Below are 14,962 nucleotides of genomic sequence, written 5' to 3' on the forward strand. Positions count from 1 at the left end.
AGTACCCGAGATAGTGTTTTGGTTGGTGGGTGTCACCGAAATCAAGGAGTCGATGGTGACGCTGGAATACGATTTAGATAGGTTCGGAACGCTAGATCATGTAATACCCTGACGTCCTGTGTGTTGTATGCTTGTATTCGATTGAACCTCTTTGGAGGGGGTCCTTACCCACCCTTATATATCAAGGGAGCAAGGTTATAGGGTAGTCTTTTGTACAAGAGTACTAGTCGGATGCAACTAGAGAGTCCTACTCTAACTTGGCAGAGTAGTCCTACTGCCTTCCGACTAATTCTTCAGGACTCCATGTAGTCTATGTTCCTTGTGTAGTAGTCTGCATGTCCTGATACATGACCGAGTACATCCTTTGTGTGAGTCCATAAAGGGCTCCTCATGGTCCTAGGGATGTATGGCCAACAAGCCCCCGAGTACTTTGTAGTTTAATGAAGTAGTCCCAAGTACTCTGCAGGCATTGCTCGACTAGTCTTTGGTGCTCGTTGAGTACTCTTGTCGCGGCTAGCCTTCGAGTACTCGAGTACTGACATGCGGCTGGAAGGTACTCCTGCCCCATTTTGCCATTTCTTTTGAGTAGTTTGTCTTCAAGTCTTTATATGGAAATGCGATGAAAATCGCACTCCATATGGAGTATCCCCTGAACCTTAGGTTGAATCAAAGAATCAGGCTAAGGGTCAAATTGAATTTGCTTCGTCTTTCTGTAATCCTTGAAGAAAAATAAAATTTTGTCCAACGGGCGAGGTGTACGCAGCCCCCGAGCACTTGATCGACTACGTCCAGGCGATGAAGGGGTCAACCATGATCAATGTGACCGTTGGACTTCAATCTCGCGATAAATCGAGAGTATCAGACCATTGTGAAATTACCAGCTGCGTTCCCAGAATCTCGGAGCCATTTAGATCCATTGCACTGTTATAAAAGATAAGGCCAGTAGCCTCTGTGGATTAAGCTTCCAGCCATTCGCACCTGTTATTCTCCATCTTGAAAACCCTAACGTCGCCATTTGCACCGCCACCGCTGCAATCAGCCGAAACAAGTGACCTTAAGTGTCAGAGTAGCCTTCTCCTCCCCTCCTACGCGCCCTAAGGTTATGCGCGTGAAGAAGATGGGGAAGAAGACCGACAAGTTCAAGGGAAAGGCCGCCGAAGGATCGATGAAGGATTCCAAGAAGGGGAAGGAGCCACAGCTTCCTCCGCCCAAATGTGGGCCTACCAATCAAACCACTCCGCTAAATCAGGCATCCGCTCGGAAGATGTCCACCATGAAGAAAGAAGCAATCCAAGAGTTGGTGAAATGCAAAATTGTTGCAGGAGGAGGCTGTCGTAAATTGGAGGTCCGCCTATGCCAATGCCTGGAACTTCGAGGCCCATCCAAAAGAGATAGTGATTTGGGCTCATTTTGTGGAGAGAGGTCTTGTTGTTCCTACATCGGAGTTCTTTAGAGGTATCCTCAATTTTTACGACATTCAGCTTGTCCATCTGAATTCCAACGGGATATTGCACATTGCAATCTTTGTGCATCTTTGTGAAGCATATTTGGGGATCTAGCCCGATTTCAATTGTTTTTTGCAAACTTTTCCACTACAAGTCTCAGCCTAGTCAGGATAGGATGGCAATACTGAGATGCAGGATTTCAGCTGAGGGATTTCGACGTGTATCTAGAGTATGAGACTCCGTCGTCCCATGGCGCCTAGAAAGAGAAGTGATTTTACATCGAGAACCATGAGCCTCCAATGCCAGTGATCACCAGGTACCACCCGAAGTACTCAAGCAAGTGGCTTGAGGACCCTAACATTGAAGATAGTCATCAGGTAGCTGAGTTGTTGCAAAAGATCGCAGCGTTGAAGAAGGCAGGACTGACTGGGATAAACATGGCAGCCAGCTTCTTGAAGAGGAAAGTGCAACCGTTGCAGCTACGCCGGACTTGGGACTATGAGTACTTAGGCTTTGATGATCCATCGTGGATGTCAGTTGAGGAGATATCTGATGATGCAGTTGAGGAATTGCTGGGCAAATTCTTTAAGAATTTCCAAGGGGTGCCCGAAGTCAATGAATCCATCTAGGTGTTTGACAAGTGGCATAAGCCTTAGAGAGGTAACTAGCTTTCCTTTTAAGTACCCATAATTAGTAGTCATTATGTTTGCCAACTAGTAATTCCATATGCAAGATGATGTCCTTTTATACTTTTCACCTCCTCCTCCACCTGATGCTATGGTGCAAAAAACACGAAACCTGTGCACTACATGCGCTTGTCTGATGATCCCTCAGAGGAGGAGGAGGAGGAGGATGGGGACTCTGAGCCGCTTGGCAACTCAGATATTGCGTCGTCTGACTCTAAGTTGTCTGATCACGTTTCTATGCAGTCTCGAGTTCTCAAAGGGTATAAATTTGCAACCGACACCTCAAAGCGTCCAGCGGAGGATGTTGGTGATAAAGAGATCCAAGCTCCAATGCCGAAGAACAGACAGACCGTAGTGCATAAGCAATCAATCAGCAAGCACTTGGAGACTTTCAAAGCTCCATAGCTGGTAATTACCTTTGCAGAAGAGCAATGTGCTGAAGTATGAGTACTTATATAGCGTCCTTGAGTAGTCGAATTGACTTGTTTTGACATTCATTTTTGCAGATTGTTGATGACACGGGTGAAGACGTTGAGGATGCTGCAGATGCAGTGTACGACGCTGATGAGACTACTTCTGATGATGTAGTCACGATAGCTAAACACGCGGCTGCTAGTGTGGTTTCTTTGGCGGAGACGTCTGCTGAAGATGCAGCCATGACGCCCAAGACGGCTACTACTCAAGTAGACGTTGATGCTAAAGTTGCGAGTGGTAGAGCGGGCGACCCGTTAGAGACTACCATTGGTGAAACTGTGAAAACGCCCGAAGCAGTTTCTAACGCCACATTGCTTGAAGTCCCCGCTAGCGGTGAGTACGCGAGTACTGGTAGTAGTCACGCGTACACTATCTCTGAGTTGGTTCTTTTAGGTCTTGGTGAAAACACCAAGGAGTTGTCACCCGTACCGGCTAGTGAGCCAGCTCCAAGTATTCAACCAGTTCCCATGGTGAAGAAACATCGTTGAGTTCCTCCCCGGTCCACCAAGTAAGTACTCTGTTGTAATGGTTTGATGACCGATTTCACGATCAATAGGCGCTTTCTTAATCTTGAGCCGTGTTTGAGTCAGGACTTCTAAGAACATTATTCTCAAAGGGGTGAGCGCGGAGCAGGTTAAAAATCTGTCAGTCACGGACTCTACTGCGGCACCCGTTGTCGATTTGACAAGTGAAGACCCGGCGCAAACTGGTGGCACAGGTGCGGTGACTCTCGCAGTCACCATACTGCAGGATATAATCAATTCGCTTGAGGATCCGGTGCCGCCAGCCCCTGAGGTTGTTAATGATAACCCTCCTCCCACGTCTAAGGCCACGATAACTAAACAAGCAATGGGCAAGGATGTGTCTGAGGCTGGTGCCTCATTTACTCAGAAGCTTGTTCTTGTGCCGAGTGTGCAGGCTTGTGTGACGGGTGAAGCTCCAGGATTGCCACAACAAGTCAAGGTTTTTGAGAGCCCCCTGGAGGAGTTGCTGCCACTGTCAAATATTTTGAGCTTAAATCAACAGCTAATGGCCGATGTCTGGGTGAGTCTTAACCCCATATCTGAGTACTTATTTTTGTAGTTTGGTACCATTTGCACTCGTGAAGAGTACTAATTGCTTGATTGTGCAGGACTTATATGAGAAATCCTGTAAGAATAGCCAAATTGTACAGGAGCGGAGTGAAGCTACGCGACGTGTGGCGCAATTGGACAAGGACATCATTGATGAGCGTCGCCGTACTGCCGACTTCCTAAAGAAGTATGAAGATGCTGTTGACTCCTTTCGAATTGAAAGGCAAGTTTTTGAATCCGAGAAGAGCCACATGGAGGCACATAACAGGTCATTGCGCCAAAAGTTGGAGGGTAAGTACTCGCACCCTTAGTCCTTTGATCTCTTAAATGCATTTATCAGCTTCTCTGACCGCATTGTCGTTGTTCTTTATAGAGCTAAAGGGTCAGGAGGCCAAACTCAGCAGTCAAGTGCTCACAGTCGTGCCGCCGACGAGGTTAAGCAGCTCAAGGCCCAGTTGGCGAAGGCAAGGGAGGACCGTGAAAAGGAGAGGAGAAGGCGACAAGACTTCGGGGTTATGTTGGCCGAGGCTATGCTTGCTATCAAAAATCATGAAGCCTCTTTGAAGAGGAAAGAGAAAGATCTCAAGGAGTTATCTGCCGCAGCGTAAGCCCTAGTTGACGTGATGGAGCCCCCCGAGGAAGAAGTAGAGTCCCACTCCTTAATTGCGATATTGAGGGACGCACCAACCCAGATCACCAATATGGCAAAGTCTGTTTGCAAGCAGGTGCTGGCGATCGTAAATTCCTTTTATCCAAAGGCAAACTTGGTTTTGGTCGCAGACGGTATTGCCAGAGACTATAGTGATGATGCGTACACGCAATATTTGGAGGATCTGAAGTTGGTCGCTGAGCGTGTTGCGGGCTTTATCAGTTTGGAGTAGTCTTAGTTTGTTGATTGACTTGTAATTTTGCCGATGAACTCGATGTATCTGAACAAGTATCTATTGTTTCTCTTGGGGTGTTGATCATTGTATATGCAATGAGTACTTGCTTGCAAATCTCCAATGGGTAGTCTTGCGAGTAGTCATTGAGTTGGCGGTTAGTCTTCCATGTAGACCCCAATTGTTGCAGATGGTTGCGGAGGGTGCACATGTGAATGTAGTAACCGTTGCATTATTGCCGTGTATGTGTAAGGACGCACGAGTGTACTGTGAAGGACTTGTCGGTTGCAGCCTGAGCGATTCACATGCGAGCTTTGATTCCGCGCAGGTAGGCTTTCATGTGGATCTTGTCTTTGCGAAGGACAAGTCAAATTACTGTGTAGTCAAGGTGCGCTATGTTGCATAGCCTTTCGACTATAAATAGAGCCCCCAGCTGCCATTGTTAAAACATGGATCCGATTATAGCGATGGTTGGCCTTAGGTTTCTTCTCTTTGACAGTAGCAAGTTTCCAATGAGCGCCCCGGTGCTAGAAGATTCCTCATAGTGAGGTTCCACATTCCCTCCACAGATCTTCACGCTAGAAAAAATGGTTGCGATGCTAGAAGAATCCTCCTAGGAGGATTTGCCGTGTGCTCTATTCCCCTTGCTCTCTGGTAATAATCATGCTAGAGCTCACAAGTGAAGGATGATGAGTTTCACGGTCTTTATCCAGTTGTCGGGTCTAAACACCGACACCATTCACCTCACTCTAAAAAACTCTCCATTCTTCTCATTCTAAAAGATCAACAAGTAATCCATTTGTAACATAAAACTCATTCTAAAAAACTCTCCATTCTCCTAACTCTAAAAGATCAACAAGCTAGTACTATATTTGTAACATAAAACTCATTCTAAAAGACTTCCCATTCACCTTACTCTAAAAAACTCTCCATTCTCCTCGTTCTAAAAGATCAACAAGTACCCCATTTGTAACATAAAACTCATTTTAAAAAACTCTCCATTCTCCTCACTCTAATAAAGCAACAAGTACTCCATTTGTAATATAAAACCAGCTCATTCAAAAAAACCTAGAATACTATGACCCGAGGAGGAAGAGTGAAGTTGCTAACCGGTTTAGTGAAGAAGCTGGTCGAGTGAAGAAAAACAAAGCCCGAGCAAATGGTTGAGCTTGCTCGGGGGAGGAAGCTAAGGAAGCAGCTCATTTATAGAGCAAATAGTTGACACTAGTACTGGCTGGTAGGTTCAACCAGTACTAAATGGTTTCAATTAGTAACAGTTGATGCTACCAGCCGATACTAAATACATTTTTACCATTTGTACCAGTTGAAGTCATCAGCCGGTTACTAAATAGCTTCTTGAGGAATCTAGCTATCGGCCACGCGGTCCACGTACTGCCATTTAGTATCGGCTGAGGCTCCAAATTGGTACTACAGAAGCTCCAGTGATACTGTGCGTGACGACCGATACTACCGGATGAAAAGGCGTCCGGTATTAACGCGTTGGACGAATACTTAATTTTTCAGTAGTGTATAATCACTATAGTAGCTAGTATATATACAGGTCGGTCTCTGTCGAGTGTGTTTGGTTAACCTTTCCCGCAGATTTCCTCTGGATTTTACGTGTGACTGGATCCACTAGAAATTCTTACAGGAAATAATAATACTAACCGTGAAACTAAATTTTCTTCTGTATATGCATTCATTCCGTGGATTTCCTTCTCCCGTCCATTGATTATCGTGCGTGTCACTGGTGAAACGATTAGGCCGATGGATTTGCAGGTCGCTTTTTAGCACGGCATGCATGTTGATTATCGCCTGCTAGATCGTCACTCCCTTCTCGTCCAACTAGAATCACGCATGGGAGCTTCCTGTTTCAGGCGAGCGGGTTAATAATAAATAAATAAATCCCGTTGAGGAGGAGACGAAACCGTGATTGAGGATCAGTGCTCCAGTCGCTTGGTTGAAACTTGAAACCGTGATGAAACAAGTACGCAAGAGCAAAGAAAGGTTAGTTGTTGGGTCTGGGTTGTCAGGAGACATAAGCCTGGCTCGCAGTGGGCTCAAAATTGGGCCCATGGAGCGCTCGAGCCCTTTGTTTACAAGGGGCAAGACGGCGGGCCTTCGCGCATAGCCCATTAATTTAGGTTCGGCCCACTTCGAAGAGCGCCGACCCGAATTTTTGACTTCTCAACGTGCAAAGCTCTGCTCATTCAACGGCTGGTTGCGTCAGAGGGCAAGCGGAACCGAGCTGACCGGTTGGCGCGAGATCAGACCGGGCGGCTGGAAAACACAAGCAACCACCGCAACGCGTAGTAGTGATGGCACGCACTGCACGTTTTAGTATGGGGGCCTGGCCTGCCTGCTGAATATAGCAACTGCATGTTCACTGCAGAAGCAAATGTTGGGGCCAATTTTGAGCAGGCCTTGCTACCAAACCCATGTATCCACCCTGCTCAAAATAAAGCACGACCTGAACCTGCAACTTTGCAAGGTACTCAGCCACGGAATCAAGCCAGATCAGAGTAAGACAAACACACACAATATCTGAATCACTCTTATCCACACTTGAACCCAATCCATCTCTTGTTTTTCCCACCCATTTTTTTTTATCTTTTGATTTTCCTTAGGCAGATGATTTTTTTCCCCTCACCACCAGAGAGCACCATTTCCCTTACGGGCATCAGGCGCCGTCCTACAAACCCTACTCCACTAACCCAACAGCTCGTTCAGTCCAAAGTATAGCACCTGATCGGCGCACCACGACGGCGATTTACGGAGACGCAAGCGGACGCCGGCGATCGAATCGCCGGTCAGATGTCTCGCCGGCAGAGCGGGCAGGAGCCGTGCCTGACGAGCCAGCAGTCGATGCAGGGCACGTGGAACACGTGCCGGCACCCGGGGAGCCTCCGCGCGGGCTCGCCCACCCGGAAGTCCTGCAGGCACACCGAGCAGCAGAGCGCCTCCCCCGCAGTATCCACGGCGCTGTCCTCCGCGATCTCCATCGCCGGCAGCCGCCGCAGCGCGTCCGCCGTGATGCCCCTGCTGCCCCCCGTCTCGAACAGGTCGCTCGTCTCCGCGAACGGCGAGCTGATGGCGCTGATCTGCGTCCACAGAACAAAACAAAAAACAATCAAGAAGAGCCAATCTGTAGAAGACCAGTCGAGCAACTAGAAACGCATTATCTCGAGGTGAATGGGGCCAAGCCGGGAACGTGTTGAAAACGCGCGCTACCAAACAGGCAGTCACCCGCGGGGTTAGTTGATGGTTCGCCATTGATGCAACTATGCAAGCAAAAGTTTCTTTTACTTGCGGGCGATGACCTCACCTCACTGAGAGTGATCTAGCAGGCGACGGGCACACCAGCACCAGATTTTTCTTAAGGCAGCCAGTATTTGCCGTAACCAACCATGCTATTAAAGGGATGCCTTGTGCGTGTGTTCTTGGAAGAAATACAGATAGTGGCGTTAGACGGATGCGTTGCCTTCTGGGCAACGTGTAGCATGGACTAGCTGCTACTCGACGTCTCAACGTCTAAACTTGCGGACAATGGACAGGTTATGGCACCAGATGGTGGTATATATGCTGTTGATTTGGCATTTTGGCTGCCTGGATTTAGTTGATCAGCAATTCAGCAGAGCTAATAATAGACCAACCGGCACTAAATTTTTGCAGCCTGATAAACAAACAGCGTGCAGTGAACAGTGAAGAATCAGAGTATCCGACAGAGTTTCGGAAGTGATCAGGCTCGGAGTGTACCAGGGAACGGTGCTGTTTGTCACTGTCAGCGTTGTCACATTCGGACTAGCACGGGAGGACGGCAAGTCGGCAACAGTGGACGCGTCGTATCGTATAGCTCTCAGACTGACAAAACGCATCGCAATCTTGGTGCATTTGAGGGGGCTGAGGTTGAGTGGCTACCTGACTCTGCACGGCGCTCTGGACCGCCGGCCCCACCTTCTCCCGGACCAGTCTGCCGCTCAGGAGGCTGGAGATGATGTCCACCTGCGTGTACAGTAGCAGAGCACGAACACTTCAGTCAGACAGACAGGTACCGAGTTTCATCGGATGCAGTTAGCAGGGCCTTTGATTCGACAGGAAACTGGCTCGTTCCTCTCTTTTTTTCTTTCTCAAGAAGAAAAAAAGGAGAGAGAAGAACTGTCACCACAGCAGGGAAAAAACATGCCATGGGAAATTGGGAATGGGATTGACATGCATTTGAATTGTGAACCGCAGAATAAATAGGAAGGTGATGTGCCATAGGGGTAGCATCACCAACCTCGCCCCACGGAGTCCATGGGGCACACCTAATCAGCCTTCGTCAACATCAAGCCCCATCAGGCCGCGAAAACGAGAGTGGTGTGGTTCCACAGTTTTGCGATTTTGCAAAGGACAGCCATGTCGTTACCACGACCTCTCCAACACACCGAGAGGAGGGCTCAAAGTTAAAAACCGAGGTGTCTTCACGATCTTGTCAATAGTGATCGGATAACAGGCAACGATTGTGAGGGAATCAGGGGCCATGCCGCTTGCAAATTGCAGTCTGGCCTTGGATTGCAGGGGTTTAGCTGGGAATTTTGAGGCAAGAGAAGTGCTCCCACTGCTGCCGGCGATTAATTTGACAGGGTACGAGGCAGAAGAGAGAGGTTAATGAATGGCTAATGAAATGAATGTGCGTACCATGTTGAGGATGGTCCAGACGCCGGAGTCGCCCGAGTGCCAGAGGTCGCGCGAGGCCTCGGCGACCTCGATGGAGAAGACGGCGCCGGAGATGGCCCCAATGCCGGCGCCGCGCAGCATCCCGCTCTCGGTCGCCAGCCCGATCATGGACCCCGTCACCGCCCCGACCAGCGACCCCACTGCAAAACCCATCGCACAGTGGAGAGCAGCTCAGCTCGCAGCCAGCAGCTAGGTACCGCGGCGAGTTCCCGCGCAAGCAGAGCAGAGCACGCACCGGCCGCGAAGACGCAGGTGGCGAAGACGCAGAGCACCCTCCCGGCCAGGCCGCACGCCGCATAGCCGAGGCCGGCGCCGGCCCACTGGCACGGCTCCTCCGGCGCCGAGCTGGGGCTGGGTGGCAGGTCCATCCGGCCGGGGGAGGAAGAAGGAAGAACGGGACCGAGACGCCGAACTGGCAACTGCTCCTTGGCGTGCGTGACGCGGCACGCGGTCTGGTGACGCAGAAGCACACAGAGGTAGAGGCAGGTGAGTGTCTTGGAGAGAAGACTGGAATGGGAGGCGAGGCCGCGGGCGCGTATAAGTAGTGGCGGGGGAATATAAAACTGTGGTCTGGTCTCTGGTGTGGCGCGGGTGGTGTGGAGCAGCCGCTGGTTTTGTTTTGTCCCTGCCCACGCACGCCCGGCCTGCCTTGTCCGCTAGCCGCTTTTGCCCGGCGGGCCCCCGTGGCGTCCGCCCCTGGATGCTGCGCTGGTGAGTCACCGTCGCCACTCGCCACCGTGAGTCTGTTTTTGTGTCATCGGCTTCAGCTCTCTTCTGGCCACGTGTTTCTTTCTTTTTTGAACTAAAACCTGGCCATCGTATTTCAGCTGAGCAGTGCTCAACACAGAAGCTCAAATTTTCCGGAAATGTTGGGCAGCTGGGCACTTAACCTGGAGTGCAACGGTTTGCTTCTTCTCGGAAAGGATGACCTACCGGTAGTTCGCCACGACGTGATGCCCTAGCCGGTGGGGAAAATTAGAGAAAACCTATCGGGGGTTGTCAATGAGCATGGGCGTGCATTTCTCAAGAGTTTCCTTCTGATATAGAGTACTTGCATGAGTGGGCTTCCTCCTCCCAGGGCGCCCGCCGGTTTGGTGTATCAACAAGCACGATGGTTTGCCGAGCTCCAACTGCTGCTGAACGCCAGCAGGACAACCGAGCGTCCGGTTCAGAATTCAGCTAGGCCTAGTTCGTTTTCACCGGATTGGCTCGGAATGAGGTCCATTCCTGGTGGTTTGAAGTGGTCCGGTTTGAAACCAGACTTGCATTGAAAGTGTTATTGAAAGTGTTGTTCGTTTTAGTCTGGTCTGGAATGAAAACTGGCCTGGATTGGAATCCTTCTACATTAGATAGCCCGGATTGAAACTATACCTCCTCACTCCTGGAATGAATCCTAGCCAAATTGAGTGGTACGGGTGGAATCACTCAAACCAGATCTGGAAGTAATCCTGGTTGGAATCCAATCCTGGTGAAACGAGCGAGACCTTAGTTGAAGCTGAAAACGACGCCCTGTTTGTAATTGGGTACTGGCGTTTGAGTCATCACCTGCTCGCATATAACTATGCTGCAGGCTCTCTGCCTGTAACTGCATTTTCCCCATTCTTCGTCTAAGTCATCATCTGTTTAGACTGACGTGACCAGGTAGGGGAAAAGTGCTAACCGCCAAATAGGAATTGGAACTCCAAACTCAGAAAACATTTGAAAATTCCCAATCAACGGGTCACTTGACATAAGCGCAACCAAACTGGCATTATCCTCGGCCACTTGAAGAACAAAAACATGAGCTGCGTACATCAATCAAGTCCCCATCAGCACCGGCAGGGTTGAATTTATATAAGATAAATGATCCATTCATCCTTCGTCGTTGGTTGCAATTACTGTTAAACTGCTTCTCCATCACGCGCCGCAATCGGCCAAACCAAGCTGAGTTAGAAGGCAACCTACTGCAACTGCAACACGGTGGGCGGCTGCGGTGATGGACACGGCGACGATGGTAGCCGACGAGGAAGAGAGGAGGGCGTGGTGGAGTCGTCATGTCGTGGCTGAGCTACTAGAGGTGTGGCGGCGGCGGCTACTTGGGAGAGAGCATGGGACGAAACAACAACGTAGGCCAAAGAAGGGTGTCGATTAGACAATGGAACACATTTCTTTTTAACAAAAAACCAGCTGGTGTTGGCGTCAGGTCAACTCTTTACTTGTGACCCCAAAAGTTCTAAAGAAAAGTTGAGTATTTAGTTGGTTCAAGATTAAAAATGGCCACAACGTCAAGACGTCGTCATTTGTCTGACCTTCTCAAGCGGCAGGTACTCACGAACCCGACAGACAGGCTTTTTTTGTTAACAACTTAACATCGAAAACCAGCTTGTGCTGGTGTTATATCAACTTTAGGCTTGTCATTTGTCAGCCTAAAAAAGTCGAGTACTAGTGGGTTCCGGATTAAATGGACACGATGTGATGAACTGATGATAACAATAAGAATAACCAGTGGAAAACCTAGTGGCCTATGACCCCCTTTGGCAGGGCACCGAGAGGTGCTTCTTCACCGGCTTCACCCGAAGTCCTGACAAAGGGTAGGAGAGCAAACGGCTTCAATGATGAAGCCCCTCAAAACCCGCTGAGATGAGCCATTCCACATAACGGGAGCCTAAAAATATAGCTCCCCGTGGCTCCTCCCCATTTTTGCCATCCCTGTCCCTCGGAAGGGCCCGCAAGCGGAGCGAGGACGGTGCTAGGTAGCCAGCAGTGGGAGGTGGGGACAGCGCGAAGCAGCCGACAGCGGGGGAGATAAAGGACAGCAGCGAGAGTGCGGTGAAGATGTAGCACGGCGAGGGAGCAACTGGGCGGCGGCAAAATCGATCCGTGCGCGGGGGCTAACCTGGAGTAGCGATGACGCCTGCCATGGGCGTGTGGTATGCTGGCCCCGACGTTGGCGTAGAAGAAGCAAGTTGCAGCGCAGCAGCAGAGACAGCGGAGGCCTGGACTTCAGTGGGCAGCTAGAAAAGACAGGAAGGAAGGGGATAAGGTCCTAGGAAAAATGAATGACCGGTGGGAAAAGAGAGAGGAAAAAGTAATAGGCATGTAAAAAAGAAAGAAGGATCAGATAATAAGTGAAGGGGTAAGAAGAAAAAAGAAATGGGAATGAAAAAGAAAAAATAGTAAGGTATAATATAATGATTGGTTAATATATCTATTTATTAATATTTTTATCACATACAAAACTCAAATTATAAACAAGAGAGAAATTCAGGGTATTTTGGACATATGACAGCTTTCATCCATTTATGAAAAATAGAAAAAATTATTTTGCTAAATATTTTTCAAAACAGCTTCAGCTCCATCAGAAAACTGCTCCACCAAAGAAATCACAGTCGGAGCCATTTCAGCCGCAACCCTGCAAACGAGCTCATGGGAATGGGTGTGCATTCCTGCGGAGTTCCGCTCTGACAGCTACCTCCGTGCACGACTTCCCTGCCGCGTCATCCATGCCTTGGACCCAGGCTTTGTTCATTAACATGCACGGTGGTTGCTTTTTTTTTTCCGAGAAAAGAGAACCTTCATTACATGGAAGAGCTACAATCTCTGAGTACTAATTGCTCAATACACTCAAAATATTCTCTAACCACACCGTTGTTGAGTTAACTCGGCGAGCGTACGGTGGTTGCTTGACGAAGCATATGGCGTAGGATTTTGACCGCTGAATGCCATCAGCGCAACCGAGCGTCCCTGTTTCAGATTTTAGTTGAAGCTGAAAGCGATGCCCCTTTTGTGATTTGTACTGGCCTGTTTGAGTCATCAACTGCTCACATATTACAATGGGGTATTTGGTTCCTCTAACTTATTTTTAACACCTGTCACATCGATTATTTAGATACTAATTAGGAGTATTAAACATAGACTATTACAAAACCCATTACATAAGTGGAGGCTAAACGGCGAGACGAATCTATTAAGCCTAATTAGTCGGATGATTTGACAATGTATTGCTACAGTAAATATTTGCTAATGATGGATTAATTAGGCTTAATAAATTCGTCTCGCCGTTTAGCCTCCACTTATATAATAGGTTTTGTAAATAGTCTACATTTAATACTCCTAATTAGTATCTAAACATTTGATGTGACACGTGCTAAAAATAAGCAAAGTAACCAAGACGCCGCCGATATCTGTTTGGACTGACATGACCATGTAGGGAAAAAGTGCTAACTGCCGTGTAGTAGAACTGTAGAAGCCCAGAATCCACATGTTTAATTTTTGTTTCTTTTCTTCAGATAGAAGAAGAATATTACCACCATTATAAATAAGAAAAGAGAGTAAATCCAGGCCTCTCTCCATCCGTCAATGTGTCGACACATAATCTTTTTTCCAAAAAAAACATGGGCCGATCAAGTCCCTGTCAGCACCGGCAGTTTCATCAATTATGAACGAACGGGCTTGGTGCCTGCCCTGCAACACGACGCACGATCGCGCCTCCAAACAGGGCTAGCAACTCTGCACGTTCTGCCATCCGCCAATACCGCCATTGCCGAAGCCCACAGAGTAGGGTCGACGGACAACGCTGACATGGGCGCGCAGGAGCGGCTGCGTCCCCGCCTCCCCGGGCTACCGGCACTGCGCGCTGCACCCCGCGCAATAACTCGCGATCCGACCGACCCCAGTCCCAGTAATGGCGCACGCGAAATATCTCGCGGCGGAACGAACAGAGACGTACTGCCCTCGCGGCTTCAATCCTAGCCTAGCATGGCCTCCGAAAGGGAAAGGGACGCTCGCTCTTGCATGCAATGCATGCCCATGGTTTGATCGAGCGAGTAGTTTCATGACATGGGGGGTTGTCGTGTTTGTGGGTGTGGTGGATTCCGGTGGCCGGATGTGGCAAGCCCGGCCCAACTGCCGGCAATTAAGCGCGGCGTCGCCGGCGTACGACAGCGGCGTGAGCGGGCGGACCGCTCGGATTAATGGATCGAGCTCGCGATGCGTTGCCATCATCGGCAAGAGAGCGACGTCTGGCACCGAGCTACATGTAGCCGCTACGCGTTTTGGTATAGCATAGCACACTGTTTCGGTTGGATTTCTGCCCTAGGGAGCAGCGGTTTGCTGACAAATCTGATCAACCTCCGGGTAGCCTAAACTACTGGGCAGCTCAAGTTAAAGCTTCTGAGGGGGTGTTTGGTTCCTTTGCTTATTTTTAAGCAAGTGTCACATCAATGTTTAGATACTAATTAGGAGTATTAAACGTAGGCTATTTACAAAACCCATTACGTAAGTGGAGGCTAAACAGCGAGACGAACCTATTAAGCCTAATTAATCCATCATTAGCAAATGTTTACTGTAGCAACACATTGTCAAATCGTGGACTAATTAGACTTAATAGATTCGTCTCGCCGTTTAGCCTCCACTTATGTAATGGATTTTGTAAATAGTCTACGTTTAATACTCTTAATTAGTATCTAAATATTGATGTGACACTTACTTAAAAATAAGCAAATGGAACCAAACCAGGCCTGAATGTGTGGATCGGAGGCCACGGAGTCACTCGAAGGCGAAGTACGGCACTAGCTATTGATTCCGGCGAGATACAGTGTAAGCGCGACGTCGAAATCGCCGTCCATGCGCAGTACGTGCATGAATAATCCCAATCAACACCCGACGGCGACAAGTGCAAGCGCCCCGCGATCGACACCAAGTCGGGA

The 14,962-nt window shown here is 49.0% G+C and overlaps 1 protein-coding gene across 2 annotated transcripts; it reads right to left on the minus strand.

Moving 5' to 3' along the window:
- Positions 1–7,063: 7,063 nt before the first annotated feature.
- LOC101764867 (NEP1-interacting protein-like 1) lies at positions 7,064–9,809 on the minus strand. 2 transcript variants are annotated; one of them, XM_004983721.3, is made up of 4 exons: positions 9,511–9,805; positions 9,237–9,415; positions 8,478–8,561; positions 7,064–7,660 (listed from the first exon to the last, which is right to left on the minus strand). In XM_004983721.3, exons 1-4 carry the CDS (start codon positions 9,641–9,643, stop codon positions 7,370–7,372), a joined length of 687 nt encoding a protein of 228 aa, XP_004983778.1. In that variant the 5' UTR covers positions 9,644–9,805; the 3' UTR covers positions 7,064–7,369. The 2 variants fall into 2 exon arrangements, with proteins under 2 accessions (XP_004983778.1, XP_012697995.1); XM_012842541.3 differs by lacking the exon at positions 8,478–8,561 and having other exon boundaries at positions 9,511–9,809.
- Positions 9,810–14,962: the final 5,153 nt, after the last annotated feature.

This window comes from Setaria italica, chromosome IX, assembly GCF_000263155.2.
Source record: "Setaria italica strain Yugu1 chromosome IX, Setaria_italica_v2.0, whole genome shotgun sequence".
Classification (NCBI taxonomy): Eukaryota; Viridiplantae; Streptophyta; class Magnoliopsida; order Poales; family Poaceae; genus Setaria; species Setaria italica.